Consider the following 17,256-nt stretch of genomic DNA (forward strand, 5'->3'; position numbering starts at 1 on the left):
GAAACAAACTGCGGGTTGCTGGAGTGGTGGGGGTGGGAGGGATGGGGTGCCTGGGTGATGGACATTGGGGAGGGTGTGTGCTATGGCATGCTGTAGTTTTTTAAAACCATTGAACTCATGCTGAAGAAGTGAATAGAATCCCTGAAATCATTTCATTCATCTGCCTTATTAATGTGCATAATAAAACTCCATTTGAAAGTTTGGATTTACCAAGGTTAAACAATTATATAGGTAGAAAAATCAAGGCTACCTATCCAATGTGACTTCCACCACTGTTACTTATATATATGTCTCAAGACTTCTCCTGAGTCCATAACACATTATATAGTCCATGAATACATTAGCCCTTGAACCATTACTGAAATGTAAGTAAGCAAACGACACTCTATTACTATCTGTTTCTATATTAGCTCCTTTATAGAAATTAAACTACTTTTGATTTTCCTGAGCTTCTTCCCTGCAATTCAGTTGTTCATAGAGCAAAGTGATTGCCTAATAATAAATACAATGATGCCATGTAATTTTCTTCTGAAAAGTCAACCATGTCTCCCTATTTCTCTAAATATGAATTATAGGCACCTGGATCTTTCTTTGAACTTCAAATCCAAAGAGTCCTTTCCATGCTAGGATCTTTACATGTGTTATTCCTTCGCCATGGACTTGCCTCCATTCCCAATAGTCATGAGCATACCACCAATTTGGACTGACTAGGTCCTATTCACTTTTAGATATCAGCCTGACTGTTCTTTCCTCAGAGAGTTCTCCTGTTAATCACCAGTCTAGGTTTTACACTACATAGCAAGCACATTGTTTCCCGTAATCCTTATCATGGTTCATAATTAAGTATGTATTTGTGTGAATGTTGGTTTAATGTCAATGTCCTCTAATAAATCTCCTTTTTTCATAATCATATAAATAATACCTAGGAGACTGACCAGAGCTGAGAAAGGACTCAATAAATTTTGAATGAATGAATATATCTTAAGCAGTCTTCAATTTTTATTAAACTCACCTATAATCAAGCTATAGTTAGTTCTAAATGATGTAAACCAAAGGCCATGATTATAGTTTAGGCTTTTTTTTTTTAATATTTTGTAATATTTTGGGCGCCTGGGTGGCTCAGTCATTAAGCGTCTGCCTTCGGCTCAGGTCATGATCCCAGGGTCCTGGGATTGAGTCCCACATCGGGCTCCCTGCTCGGCGGGAAGCATGCTTCTCCCTCTCCCACTCCCCCTGCTTGTGTTCCTGCTCTCGCTATGTCTCTCTCTGTCAAAAAAATAAATAAAATCTTTAAAAAAAAATATTTTGTAATATTTTTTAGCATAGAAAATGATTTCATACCATATATTGTTTAAATTTCTATGAATACAGTGACAAATCATATATAGGAAAAATAAATATCCTACAGGAAATGAGTTGATTACATTTCATTCTAATTCTTAAAATGAATGCTTGATATTTTCTTTATGACTTTTAAAAACAAAAATAAAAGCCTGGATGCATCTGAAGACCCTGTGGCTCAACTTTCAAATTAAATACCTTTGTTATGTGAGATCCAGTGCAATGCAGTGTTCAAAATCCATTGAATAAAAACCAATAAAATAATGAAACAGATATTCTGAGAATATCCTAATACCTATGTTGAAAATTATTCATTTCCTTAGGGAATATACATGTTGAACTAAATCAGACTTTAGTTAAGAAGTGCAATAAGGTTTTTGGAATGTATATTTCTACTCTTTGATATTTTGGAAATATTTAGATTAATCTCTACTTCTGCATGAAAATATTGAAGCATGGTAAAACTAATACTATTATTTCTCTTTTTTAAGATTTTATTTATTCATTTGAGACACAGAGATAGAGAGAGAGAGAGCATGAGCAGGGTAAGAGGCAGAGGCAGAGAGAGAAGGAGGCTCCCCGCTGAGCCAGGAGCCCGATGCACGCTCAATCCCAGGACCCCGGGATCATGACCCGAGCTGAAGGCAGATGCTCAACCATCTGAGCCACCCAGGCACCCCTAATACTATTATTTATATCCAGAACAGATATTAAGAAGATTACCTAATCCAAATATTGTTTCTGTATAAAGAAAAACTTGAGGCAAGATATGACCAATAAAATGGCAAAGCCAAAAAAGACATGTATCTTACTATAAATGGTCAAAATGATGTATAAAAATTAAAAGTTGAAGTATTATATGAATGAGCTAAAAACAGTGAAAGAGGGGTGCCTGGGTGGCTCAGTCATTAAGCATGTGCCTTCGGTTCAGGTCATGGTCCCAGGGTCCTGGGATTGAGCCCCGGGTCGGGCTCCCTGCTCAGCAGAAGTCTGCTTCTCCCTCTCCCACTCCCCCTGCTTGTGTTCCCTCTCTCGCTGTGCCTCTGTCAAATAAATAAATAAATAAATCTTTAAAAAAATAAAAATAAAAAATAAAAACAGTGAAAGATAATTCCCTGGAGAAAAGGTAAGGAGAGAAAACTTAGTACCGGGGAGATCATTTCCAGCTGGCAGCCAGCCTCATTCCTCTGGGGGAAATTAAACTGGATGAAAGCTTTGGGTACCAAGAATTTAGTTATTGCATCTCCTGAATATTAGAAGTCGCAATTTTCAGTCTCCTCAAGGTATAGGACTCTCAGAATGAAGGTATCTGAAAAAACCAAGACTACTTAAAAACAACTACATGAAATGAAAATTAGACAATTTACCCACCAGCTTCAGAAAGTACAAGGAAGTTAATGGTCTAGTAGAAGTTCTTGATTCTAATAAGAGTTCTGCAATAAACTGAAACCAAAAGTTGTAGCCCAGATGAAAGATATGTTTTATTTTGTGTGTGTGTTTATTGGTGTTACTGTTGTTGCTATTTCCACTGAATGTATGGACAAGAAATTATAGTTAAAATTTAAAAATCAATATTCATTCAGATTTATAAAACCAACTGGTTGCCAGCAGACAAAAAGATAAGTGACTTTCCATTGATATTTCTTAAGTTATATTTTGGAGGAATCCAACCAAAATCCCTATTCCTACTTATGTATACTACTGAGGACAAATGAATGTAAAATTTTAAAAGGCATATTGGGATCAAATCTCCATGACAGACAGTGAATAAACAAAAGAATTATGCAAATTCATCAAGCACAAACATAAATTAGAAAATTTGAACAAGATTATTAATTAGTGGTTTGCAATAACTAAAATCCTATGAGAAGAAACAGAAGGAAAAATGAAAGGACAGGTCATTATACAAAAAGGAAAAAATGGAACCAAATACAATTAGAAATTTAAAAATATATTTAAATTAATCATGTGTAAGTCAAAGAACATACTAAACATTCAACTTAGAGGATTTGTATGCTAGAAATAAATTTGACAGAAATTATATCAGGGGTGCCTGGGTGGCTCAGTCGTTAAGCATCTGCCTTCGGCTCAGATCATGATCCCAGGGTCCTGGGATCGAGCCCCACATCGGGCTCCCTGCTCAGCGGGAAGCCTGCTTCTCCCTCTCCCACTCCCCCTGCTTGTGTTCCCTCTCTCGCTGTCTCTCTATCTGTCAGATAAATAAATAAAATCTTTAAAAAAAAAAAAAAAGAAATTATATCAAATAGAAATTTTAGGATGAAACAATAAATGAGGAAATCAAAAATGCAAAGAAACAACATATACTATAGTTCTATAATTAAGTATAAAAATCTCAATAATTATACAAGGACTGATTTTACACTGCTGTGGGTTGAATTACCAGCAAAATTCGTATTTCAAGGTCTAATCCCCAGTACTTTTAGAGATAGGGTTTTTACAGAGCTCATTAAGTTAAAATGAGTTCATTAAGTGGACTCTAATCTGACTGATGTTCATATGAAAAGGGGAAATTTGGACACAGAGATGCATATATATGAAGAATACCATGTGAACATGAAGACAGCTGTCTACAAGCCAAGGAGAATGGCCTTAAAAAAAGTCTTCTCTCAGAAACCACAAGAGGAATCAACCCTGCCAACATCTTGATTTCAGATTTCTAGCATCTAGGATGGTGAGAAAATAAGTTTCTGTTATAAACCACTCAGTTTAGAGTACTGTGTATTGGCAACCCTACTTACTTAATATACATACTGAAAGAAATAGAAAGCCAGATAAAGAAAAATAATCAAAGTCTAGACACATTAGTGCATCTATAGGCCACAAAGAGTGATAATCCTGAAATCAACCTAAACAAAAGAGGAAATTAAAAATGAAATCACAACAAATTTCTCATCAAAAATAGAATTCACCATACAATATATCTTTAAGAAAACAGTAATGGAAAAACTCATCATAGAATCCCATACACACAAAACAATGATTCAGTGTAAAAAGAAAAAAAGCTTTTACTGCTCACATGCTAAATAGAAAATAAATAAATGATTGTATGTAAGCAATAAAAAATAGATATTGGTAAATCTGAATAAATCCAAGCAAAATCTAATGTTTAAATAATTTTAATCATGAAAAACCTAGAAAGTACTTTTTTAATGAGGAAAAAGATATTAGACAAATATAATATGAAAAATGGAAAGCAGAGTGTTTAAATATCCTAAATTATTTCTATAGTTTAGGATTATGGTAAAGGTATTAACTTTAAACTTTATAAAGTATATCAGTTAACCAAAAAAATCATAGAAGAGAGCACAGGCAGTAATTTCTCTGTAATCTGCCATAGCAACATTTTTCTTTTTCTCTTTTTTCTTTCTTTCTTTCTTTCTTTCTTTCTTTCTTTCTTTCTTTCTTTCTTTCTTTCTGAGAGAGTGAGTGGGAGATGGGGATGAGTGGGGGAGAGAGAGAGAGAGAGAGAGAGAATTTTAAGCAGGTTTCAGGTCCAGCACAGAGCCCAATGTGGGGCTTGATCTAATGACCCTGAGATCATAACCTGAGCTGAAATCAAGAGAGAGATGCTTAACTGACTGAGCCACCCAGGCACCCTGATAGCAAAATTTTTCTAGATATGTCTTCTCAGGCAAGGGAAGTAAAAGCAAAAATAAACTATTTGGACTATATCAAAATACAAAGCTTCTGCACACCAAAGGAAACAATCAACAAAACTAAAAGGCAACCTACTGAATGGGAGAAGATATTTGTAAATGACATATCCAATAAAGGGTTGGTATCCAAAATATATAAAGAACTTACACAACTCAACACCCTAAAAACAAATAATCCAATTAAAAATGGGCAGAAGACATGAACAGACATTTCTCCAAAGAAGAAAATACAGATGGCCAACAGGAACCTGAAAAGATGCTCAACATCCTCATCATCAGGGAAATGCAAATCAAAACTATAAGATATCACCTTACACCTGTCAGAATGGCTAAAATCAAAAACACAAGAAGCAAGTGTTCCCTAAGATGTGGAGAAAAAGGAACCTCTTGTACTATTGGTGCCAATGCAAACTGGTGCAGCCACTGTGGAAAACAATATGAAGGTGCCTCAAAAGTTACAATAGAACTACCCTATGATCTGGTAATCACACTACTGAGTATTTACCCAAAGAATGCAAAAACACTATTTCAAAGGGATACATGCACCCTGATGTTTATAGCAGTGTTATTTACAATAGGCAAGTAAAGGAAGGAGCCCAAGTGTCCATTGACTGATGAATGGATAAAGAAGTGGTATGCATCTATATCTATCTACATATCTATCTATATACATATATGTATACATACAATGGAGTATTACTCAGCCATAAAAAAGAATGAAATCTTGCCTTTTGCAAAGACATGGATGAAGCTAGAGAGTATTATGCTAAGTGAAATAAATCAGTCAGAGAAAGACAAATACCATATGATTTCATTCATATGTTGAATTTAAGAAACAAAACAAAGGATTAAAGGAAAATAAAGAGAGAAAGCTAGAGACAAACCAAGAAATAGACTCTTAACTATAGAGAATAAACTGATGGTTGCTTTATTAAAAGCAACAAACACATAGAAGATAAGCAAGGAACTTTAGTAAAATAAAGGAGCTAAGAAATCACTTGCCAATTTTTTCAAGTAATAGAAAACAATGATGCTCAAAATAATTAAGTGACCTCTTCTTGGTGGAGGAGGTGGATGGTGGGTTGGGTAAAATAGGTGATAGGGATGAAAGAGTACACCTGTCATGATGAGCACTGGGTAATGTGTGGAACTGTTGAATCACTGTATTATACACTTGAAACTAATATACACTCTATGTTAATTATACTGGAATTAAAATTTAAAAAATCAAGTATATGAATTAAAAAGAAATGGGACACAGTTATATTTCAGAAAGAAGTACATTGAACCCAAAATCAGATTCACATTAGAACTTCCATGGATGGTTGACCATTTTTCCTTTTGGGCCCCGTTTTCAATTAAAATGATAAAATCTGTTTATAACTGTATTGATATAAAGACTAATATAATACAGCCTAAATAAATATATTTTCATATTTTATTCTGATTTGAAAATGCATTAAAACGTTTTCTGGGCCCTTTAAGTATCATGAACCCTATTGATGATGCCATCTATAACTAATAGACAATTTAGCCCTGGCAAAATTTGTTTCTAGACATTGCCAAAGCTCCCAGGGATGAAAGTCACTTCTGGGTTAGCACCACTGATAAACACACACACACACACACACACACACACACACACACACACACAGATGGATATGTTTATATAGCAATATAAAGTTCACAATGTGAATAAATATAAATGTCATGGCCATGGCATATGTAGTATGACCTTTAAAAATTGTCAGTGTAGCATTAAGAAATGCATTAATTAACTTAAACATTTTAAGTTATATTTAAATAATAAAATATCACATATTCTCTAAAAATGTAATTAACTTTAATGACATCTGATTTCTTTAAAAAAAGATCCTAAATCTCTACAAATTAAATGAAATATACACCAAATCAAAATCCCCTTTTATGCATCCAATTCCTTGTAGAAATGGATCTAAATAGTTAAATTTCCACAATAAATATTTGAAAAGTTCCATTTCCATATAGAACTGTGTGTCATAATTAATTTCACACGACATCATGTCATCACATTGTCATCTATATAAAATTCAAATGTCATGTTAAAAAAAATAAATAAATAAAATTCAAATGTCATGTTTTGATACACGAAGTTTTCTATTTCAAGGAAGTTATGATAAAAATGTTCATAAAATTATCATTTTGACAATATTAAATGACAATTAGGACCTTTCCCTGCTGCACACTTAATTTTTAATTCAGAGCTCATAATGATATTAGAGATATCATACATTCTTTTCTTAAAAGCTTGAACCTTCCCTAGCCTTTCTACATGATTTATTCTCTCTTTAACCTCAAAATCATTTATTTAATTTGAAACTACAGCACTTCATATTAAAAGAGATTTGAAGTTCTCTTTTAAATAAAGAAAAAAGTATAGAATAATGGCAGTAATAGTGATGATGAGAGAAGAATTTCATGCACTGTTTATTAGAAACTGATTCTCATTATAGAATCAGATACGTTACAATTCCTTCTTTGGCACTACCATAACTAATCCCCTGAAGAATAAGAGGTCACTTACCTGTTTTGAGCATTGTTGCTTTCTATTACTTGATTGATTTAACAAGATGATTTCTTAGCTCCTTTATTTTACTAAAATTTCTTGCTTATCTTCTACATATTAGTTGTTTTTAATAAAGCAATTTAAGAATAATTGTGTATAGTCTATACTCATCTATTCAGGATAGGATGCGGATAGGGAGAGAGTGGTAGAATTTTAGTAACTAAACTCTTAATAGATGTAAGCAATAGCTTCTACAAGTTATGGTTTATATCTAGAAAAAATCTAATAGTTATAAACAGAGCAGATACACCACAAATGTAAGAAAGTGAAGATGGAAAATATAATTCATTTGCTTATTCTGAAAAATTTTAAGTTTTTATTATCAAATGTATCTTTAATGTCAATAGAGCCCTACACCTAAACATAAAGTTGTGAATAGACTAAATATCTTAGCCTAAAATGCACTGCTAAGTAGAAACACACCTTTTAGTCTCTGACCTCTTATCTATGATTTTTATTCCATTCTCCTTAATTATCAAATAATGCAATGTAAAAAATATCCACTTACAGATACCCTAGAAAAACAGAGTTTTCTTTACTTTTTATATAAGAATGCCTAGCTGGTTAAAGAAGTAATCTTCTATTATATTATTCAAATGAAAATAATACATACTTATGGAGCAAAGCATATAGCTAATCACAAGGAGTTACCACTGGAAATATATGAAGCCTATTGCCAGCAGACATTATTTGCAGCAGGCATTAACAGACATTATTTGCAATGTATATTTTTAGGTAAATTCTACCAATTACATATGTTTAAATATTTCTAACATAAACTAGTTGGAGTCAATACACTTGACAATTACAACCTGCACCTCTAGGGTACAATCTATCAGGAAACATGAGACACAGACATAAAACAGCCAATAGCGAGTGGCTAAAAAACAGAAATTCAACTGTATTCTAAGTTATAATTTCTGGTCTCTAACATAAACGTTTCCACTTTCACACCATAAGCTATATATGTTAAGGCCTGAAGAATGTATTTTTATCTACTGTCACTAATTCTGAACACCAATAACCTCAAATATCAGAAGACTCCAAGTCAAATACAATATGGTTTAGTCAAGGGGTGCCTGGGTGGCTCAGTCAGTTGAGCGTCTGCCTTTATCTCAGATCATGATCCAGGGATTCTGGGATGGAGCCCCATGTCGGGTTCCTTGCTCAATGGGGATTTAGCTTCTCCCTCTCCCTCTGCCCCTATCCCCCACTCATGCTCACTCTCTCACTCTCTCTCTCAAATAAATAAATAAAATCTTTTAAAAAAACATGGTTTAGTCAAAGAATGCTAGGACTTTGTCTTTCTTATTCTAGCCATTCTGACAGATGAAATGAAATATTGCCTTACCTCTGTCAGAGTGGCTGGAATCAAAAAGAAAAGTAATAGCAAGTTGGCAAGGATTTGGAGAAAAAGGAACCCTCCTGCACTGTTGGTGGGGATGTAAACTAGTGCAGTCACTGTGGAAAAGAGTATGGAGTTTCCTAAAAATTTAAAAATAGAATTACCAAAAAAACAAAAAAAATAGAATTACCATATGATCCAGTAATTACACTAGTGTGTATTTACCCAAAGAAAACAAAAACACTAATTCAAAGAGATACATGAACCCCTATGTTTATTCAGCATTATTTACAATAGCAAGGATAGGAAAGAAATTCAAGTGGTTGATGGTTAAATGGGTAAGGAAGATGTGGTGTGGGTATATGAAGGAATATTACTCAGTCATAAAAAAGAATGAGATCTTGCCATGTGCAACAACAGGGGTGGACCTAGACAGTATAATGTAAGTGAAATAAGTAAAACAGAGAAAGACAAATGCCATATGATTTCACTCATATATGAAATTTAAAAAACAAAACAAACAAAGAAAAAAGAGATCAATGAACAAATGAAGAAGTGACTCTTAAATACAGAGAACAAACTGGTAGTTGCCAGAGAGGTGGGTGACAGGATGTGTAAAATAAAGAGTATTAAGAGTACTCTTGTCATGATGAGCACTGAGTAATGCATAGAACCACTGAATCATTACACTCTATAACTGAAACTAATATAACTCTATATTGTAATTATACGTCAACAAAGAAAATATTGGGGAAAAAATAAAGAACAAAAAAAATGCCAGGAATTACTATGTTAAAATAATAAATTTTTATAAATCAGAAATTATAAACAAAGTCCAAAGACAAATGGCAACTGTGAAAAAACTATTGATAACTTATATCACTGGCAAGAAATTATTGTACCTATTACATAAAGAACTATTAGTATTGATAAGTTAAAGAGTCTAACAAAAGAATATAATATCAAGGGACATGAACAGTTAGTAAAAAAAACTTGTATCCCTCAAATATGAAATGATGGTCAATTTCACTCCTAATAAGAGAAACATACATTAAAAGTACACAAAGATGCTATTTTTCACCTATTATATTTGCAAAATTCCAAGTTTTACAATCCCATTATTGGCACTGCTGTAGAGAAATAGTCACTTTTCTACATCAGGGAGAGAAGTGCAAAATACTGCAGTACCTACGGAAGGGGATCTAGTAGTATCTACCAAAATTAAAGATTTATTTATCTGAATCAGAATCTCACCTTTGGAAATTTCTCCCACAGACATACCTATATGTATGTTAAATGTGTGTAGAACACTCATTATATAATCGCATGAAATAGCAACAAAACAACAACAATAAAAATTAAAACATGAGAGTTAATAAACATTCATTAAAATATCTATGGGTGAATGGTACTCCAGTGAAAATGATGAAGTCAAAAATTTTACCATTTGAAAATTTCAAAATTTTCGAAAATTCTATCCATCATAAAGGCAATTATTAGTGAGATTTTTGTTTCAATAATTTCAAATAATTATCACAACCGTTAACATGGCTACAAAAGTTTATACTCAGGGAGCACTTTCCGTGAATTACCATTTGATCATTACAACAGGCACTGAGATAGATACTGTATGTGTTAAGATGAAGCAGTCCTAGAACTTGCTTCTAAAGTATTCACAATATACTAAGTGAGGTAGACATCTTAACTAGAAGCTCACAAACATTTCCTGCAAATTCCATTAGTAAATATTTTAGACTTTGGGTACCCTACTTTCTTTGTCCACCTCTTCATTCTACCATTGTAGCTTGAAAATAGCCATATACAATACATATATACAGTGTGGCTATATTTAAAAAAACACATTAGTTGTGGAAACTGATATTTGAATATCACATAATTCCCATATGTCACAACCCAAAACTTGTTTAGTATGTTGACAATATCAAAATGTGCACAGGCTGAACTTGGCACACAGACTATAGTTTAACTGACCCATGATCTAAACCATAAACTAAACTTTATAGTTGAATTAGTATCAGAAATACCAAACAGTATTTCCCAGTTTTACCTTTAAGGAAACAGAAATACAGGGAATGAAAGAGACTTGCCAGCCATAAGACAGATAATAAGCAGAGAAGCTATAACTCAAACCTAGCTCTTTGCTTAGTAATCATTGGTATCTCATGAAGACAATGAGTCTATTCCAATGTTAGGTGTTTATGGATGGCATAAATTTTAGAAATTGTGTGATAACTTATATAAAATTATATCCTCAGTCATAATGGGATTCATTCAGCACTGTTCATGTAAAAATCAAGTTTTTTTACATCATTTTTAGAAAAGAAAAAACACTTTTGTTTTAAAATTATAATGCCATTACTATATAATTTGTTCTAGGAGGAAAGGACTTACTTTCTAACCAGTGTGCTATTATATTTACCCTACCCTAACCCTTCGATTATTTAAAAAACTTCTTTAAGTCCGTAAGATACATAAAAAGATTTTTAATAATTCCATGACATCAAATTCATGATATATATCCATGCTAGTTTTGGTATTTGATCTTTCATGGTCAATGCCATCAGGAAACATATGGATTATACATTATACATACATATATATATATATATATGTATAATTATAGGCATGTATAATGGTGTATATATATTATGCATGAATATGTATAATTCTACTATTTACCATTAGAAATAGCTCTATGATCATGGTCTTAGCCACATACAAAAGTCTTAGTGGTGAGCAATATATATTGACTACTGTCAACAAAATAAACGCCTTCATAATAATCCAATCATTGACTAGAAAACACTAAAAAACTTATAAGAAATATATGAGAAGTTGGTATATATCAAAACACTTAGGAGTTTGAGCCCTAATCAAAAGCCCAATTAAAGTTGTTTTATAATGTGAAATATAACTGCAGATATACAAAATTATAATCAAGAGCTCAAGGATAATTTAAAATATGTTTACATAATACATCTATAAAAATACTATTTTAATACAAAAACTGCATTTCATGACTACTAATTATTTCTACTGACACAACTGCTATCATTTCTGTGGCAGAAAAGGTCCAAGTTGATAATTTTCAGTTCTTTTTCATGCTCATAGTAATTGTAATGATTCTATTTTTTATTTATAAGTGCTATGAAAATACATAGCTGGCTCCTTATGAATGTATTTGTGTGAAATATAAATTTACATCTTGAACCAATTAAAATAATGGGGCAAAGAGCATTATTTTAATCACTATGGATTGAGCTTTGTAGTCTTTTTTTTTTTTTTTAAAGATTTTATTTATTTATTTGAGACAGAGAGAATGAGATACAGAGAGCATAAGAGGGAGGAGGGTCAGAGGGAGAAGCAGACTCCCCGCCGGGCAGGGAGCCCGATGCGGGACTCGATCCTGGGACTCCAGGATCATGACCTGAGCCGAAGGCAGTCGCTTAACCAACTGAGCCACCCAGGCGCCCTGAGCTTTGTAGTCTTTAAAAATCAGTTATGTTTTTATGTATGTATGTAGTAATAGATAAGTGGAAAGAATCTATACAATCAAGATAGAATTTCTCATAAAGGAAGATTAGAATAGAGTAGAAAGACTAAGTGAGTGGATCAGGTCAGATAGTGAAGAAGAGAACCACATCCTTGGGTATGACCCTTTATATTTGTCTACTGATTCTGTAAACAATAGAACAGATACCAATTTCTAAAGAACCTCCACAAATATGAACAGCTTCACAGACCTCCACCCCCTCCTGGTTGGTAACAAGCTCTCAACCATATGTTCATTGGCACTCAAGCCCAGAAAGAATGTTTGAAATTGATCTACCTATTATGGCTACATCGTTTACCAAACGAGATGATGCAAGAGGAAATGAAATTTGTCTAATATGTCCCTTTCCAGCAAATTTTTTTTTCAGTTAGATTGAAATGACAAGAAATATACATAACAGAATATTTATGATAATAAAATATGTTTTCCTTTTGGTATACACCTAAAGGGGGGAAGTTTTTTGTTTCTTATTTTTCTCCTTTTCAAGGATAATAAATTATTATAGAAAAGCATTTTGAAGTTCATAACCAAATTAACTTTCAAGTAATTTAGTATATTATGTTTTTATTTCAGCACATCTTTTTCCATTTACTTTATCGAATACTTTGTAGAAAAAAAAAAGGAAATGATGAAGATGAGTTGCTTCATCTCATTTTAATGTGCATATAAGAAAATTATAGAATTGATTCAGATCTTTTTTTATGTACCACATTCTGACTCTGCAGCTCCTGCTGGCTATGAAAAATACAGCTGCAACCCAGTGCATCCCTGTTGGATGAGGGGTAAAGCAGATGGCTTGTGATCCTACACTGCCTACATATGAGGGAAGTACCATGGCTTGGATGGAGTACTATTTTTTTCTTCTTTTCTTTTCTTTTCTTTTCTTTTTTTTTTTTTTTAGTACTAACAGTGCTAAAGTGAAAATAAATTGTCAAGCAGGGAGATGGAATTCACTGAGCCTGCAGTCATGGAGATTCTACTGCTGTGCTTACTGTTTCTCCCAGAGGTACTGAACAAACCTAAGTGGCTGCTTCCAATGATCCGTAATTCATCAGAAGGTCTCTCCATCTCCCACTCTATTCTCTACCCTGGAGCCTACATGACACATGGTTAAGCTGTCCCCTATTACTGAGCACACAATTTCCTAATGGTTTGATAAGCCATTAAATTGTCTTGTATTTTCCAGAGAAAGGGAAGTTCGTCTGAAGTTACTGATTATTTTATCAACTTCATTCTTTTGGAATGTTAATAAAATCTGTACATCCTGTGTATACCGAATGTATATTTAAAATATATATCAGCATTTATATGGAAATTAATTTGGAGAATTGAAAAAAATATTCATGTGCTTTTAAAAAATGACTTAAATTCAAATACAATTCCTATAACAATTAATAAAAATAAATCAGGTGTCTTGAAAAAGTGTGCTCTTTTTGCTTCATGTGCATTAGCAATAGATTAAAAAATATAAATATCAATGCACCAATAAATGACTTTGTGAATTTCAATATACCTTCATGGTAATAAAGACAAAATTATTCAATTGTGTGTTCAATTAAATATTTCCATTTTATACAAAATAATGTAAAGAATAATATGCTGGTGAAGAACATTCAGTCCAGCATGTATGGACTAATGTTTAGGGAGAGGTGACATGGCTGGTAAAGCTCATTTTTTTACAGTCATTATTTTAAACCTTTTAGTAGAAGTAATAGTATTCTATAGCATATTTCATTCTACTTTCCATGTCTTTTCCAAACCAACCCAACCCCACTCTCGTCTTATCCCATAATTTCTTAGAATAAGAAAAAAAAATAACAAAAACTTACTTTTCCAACATACTGAGGATCTGGTCCCATATGTTCTTCTAAAACAAAGAACTGATTCCAAACCCATCCCCTTTTGGGACGATGGTGGACTTCGGTTTCACCTTCAATATGTTTGGTCTGGTTTCTGGTCACCTTGATGGAGCTGTGGTGAGCAGTTCCATAACACCTCTGCACAAAACAGAGACACACTAGGACTGGACAGATGCAAGATGTGCTCGTAATTTTCATTGTAAGATAGCTTTCCAGTTCACAGTCTCCTTTCTTTTCCTTGTCAGTTATAAATGCTTAGTGCGCATTCAAGAGAGAAGCCAGAGCATCTTTTGAAAGGACAGTCCAAAGTAAATTGTTTAGCGTGTCCATGATTTAACTGCCCATTAGGGAAAGGTCAGACTACATTTACATCCTGAAACACTTGGAGAATCAAAGCTGTAGTTGTCTGATTCCAAATCTTCACAGTAAGTGAACACGGACAACCATTTTCTACCTAATGGAAAGAGAGAAAATGATATATATTACAAAACATGGTAGCTTTAAGTATTTTCTCTGAATGCAAATTATACTATTTTGTAGTGTGATGCTGATAAGTAAAGAATATATACAAATTCTTTTGGAAATACATGCAAACATGCATACACATAGTCATGCATAAGCCTGCATACTGCATACATTTTTATAAGGACCTCCCTATCTGTACCGTTCTCAATATTTAAAAACAAATTTTGGGCGCCTGGGTGGCTCAGTCGTTAAGCATCTGCCTTCGGCTCAGGTCATGATCCCAGGGTCCTGGGATCGAGCCCCACATCGGGCTCCCTGCTCTGTGGGAAGCCTGCTTCTCCCTCTCCCACTCCCCCTGCTTGTGTTCCCTCTCTCGCTGTGTCTCTCACTCTCTCTGTCAAATAAATAAAAAATCTTAAAAAAATTAAAAAATTAAAAATTAAAAACAAATGTATATAATATATATATTAGTATTTATATACATATATTTATTTGTATATATTTTTATTTTAAAATAATTTATGTATTTGAATATTTGTGCATATATACATATATATGCATATTTGTATATTTATATATGTATGTATGTATAAAATCCTTTGAAACAACAGAAATGCAGCCCTTGGGAGTGCAGAAATGCTCATAAACTGACCATGAGTATCTGCACAGGTGTAATCTGATCTCTTAGAACATGGGATCTATTAGGCACTCCACAGTAAATGTAAATTTTGTTTGCTTTTGTGTTTATTTTGTTTTTTTGTTAAATGTGATACAAATTCACAACACATACTATACTTGGATTACATGCTACATGTGACTCACTGTACTTCAACAAAATACTCAAAATACTTTACAGTTGAAAACTGTCATAGATCAATCAAGTAGGTACTTGAATTGCTTAATAAGTACAATAGAAAAAAATAAAACACAGCAGAAAGGAACATGGCTGAAAAAAAAATGTATGCGATTTAAAATAACTCCATACATGGATATCAGATTGGCATAGCTGAATATAAGCGAGAGAGCATCATTTGGCTGAATTATAGCTTGACTGAATTTTGAGAGGTCTGCAGATAATACTCCAGGGTGTGGTCTCATATACAGGCAAAACAGATTTCAAGCTTGGGGATGACATTACACATAATTCTAGCAGCTATGTAAAGAAAGGTAAAAGGAACAAAATAATGGTGGCAAAAATAGCAGGAGGAAATGCTTTGATTTTTAAATAAGAAATATTGAGGACTTGGACTTAGATTTTAGTACAATTGGACAATAAAGTAAAACTTAAGACACATTTCTGGAAGAGAAGAGAGGATAAGGGAAAAAAAGTTGACCCTGAAATTATTAGCTTATAAAAACATGAAATTGTGTAGCAAATTTTGCTGTATATATGTGATTTATTTATTTTTTTAAAGATTTTATTTATTTATTTGACAGAGAGAGAGAGAGAGAGAGCACAAACAGGGGGAGTGGCAGGCAGAGGGAGAGCGAGAAGCAATCTCCCCGCTGAGCGGGGAGCCTGATGCAGGGCTTGATCCCAGACTCTAGGATCATGACCTGAGCAGAAGGTAGATGCTTAACTGATGGAGCCACCCAGGTGCCCCTATCTGTGTGTTTTAATATGTATTTAGGAAAAAAAAAAATTTGGATTCAAGATTATGGCTGCTCTAGCTAGTAAAAATATTAGGTGAATCACTTTCTCATTTCATAAAATTCACCCCGGTACACCAACACAAACTGAAATGTAGGTCTGAAAAAATTATAAGGTAGATGACATGATGATATAAAGATTTAACAAACTGAATACAAATAAGTCGCCATGATAATTCTTTCACACAATTGAGAAAAATATTTATATCAAGTAGGGAATGAAAAAAATCTCACATGAGACTTAGAATATGGTGCTTTTCTCTATCAGTATCTCTCCCCATAAATTAGGGTTAATGGTTATGCTTTTTTACCAGTTGTGCAAGAACTGTATTGATTAGAACTAGGATTTCATTTTAATTATCTGGTAAATATAACTTGAAGTTTGCAATATTTTATGGAAGCAAAGATAAATATTTCACTGATTGAAATTAAAAATGACTCAAAAACACTATTTTTCATTTTTTTTTAATTTTACTTTTTTTTAATGGGCGAAAAGACCTTAACAGACATCTCACCATAGAAGATATACAGATAGCAAATAAGCATATGAAAAGATAGTCCATATCATATGCCATCAGGGAAATGCAAGTTAAAACAATGATAAGATACCACTAGATACCCATTAGAATGGTAAAAATCTGGAACATTGACAATACCAAATATTTATGAGGATGAAGAGCAACGGGAATTCTCATTCATGAGTGGTGGGAATACAAAATGGCAATACTTTGGAAGTCAAT

At 33.1% G+C, this 17,256-nt stretch overlaps 1 protein-coding gene across 2 annotated transcripts in view; it reads right to left on the reverse strand.

Moving 5' to 3' along the window:
- CDH18 (cadherin 18) overlaps positions 1-17,256 on the reverse strand; it is a 403,581-nt gene that overhangs the window by 267,142 nt on the left and 119,183 nt on the right. For both annotated transcript variants that reach the window (XM_006726862.3, XM_031018262.2), the window contains exon 2: positions 14,372-14,855. In XM_006726862.3, the coding sequence (XP_006726925.1) occupies positions 14,372-14,599 (228 nt within the window). In that variant the 5' untranslated portion in view covers positions 14,600-14,855. The remainder of the gene's footprint in view (positions 1-14,371; positions 14,856-17,256) is intronic.

This window comes from Leptonychotes weddellii, chromosome 7, assembly GCF_054177405.1.
Source record: "Leptonychotes weddellii isolate Sample4059 chromosome 7, ASM5417740v2, whole genome shotgun sequence".
In the NCBI taxonomy this organism is placed as follows: domain Eukaryota; kingdom Metazoa; phylum Chordata; class Mammalia; order Carnivora; family Phocidae; genus Leptonychotes; species Leptonychotes weddellii.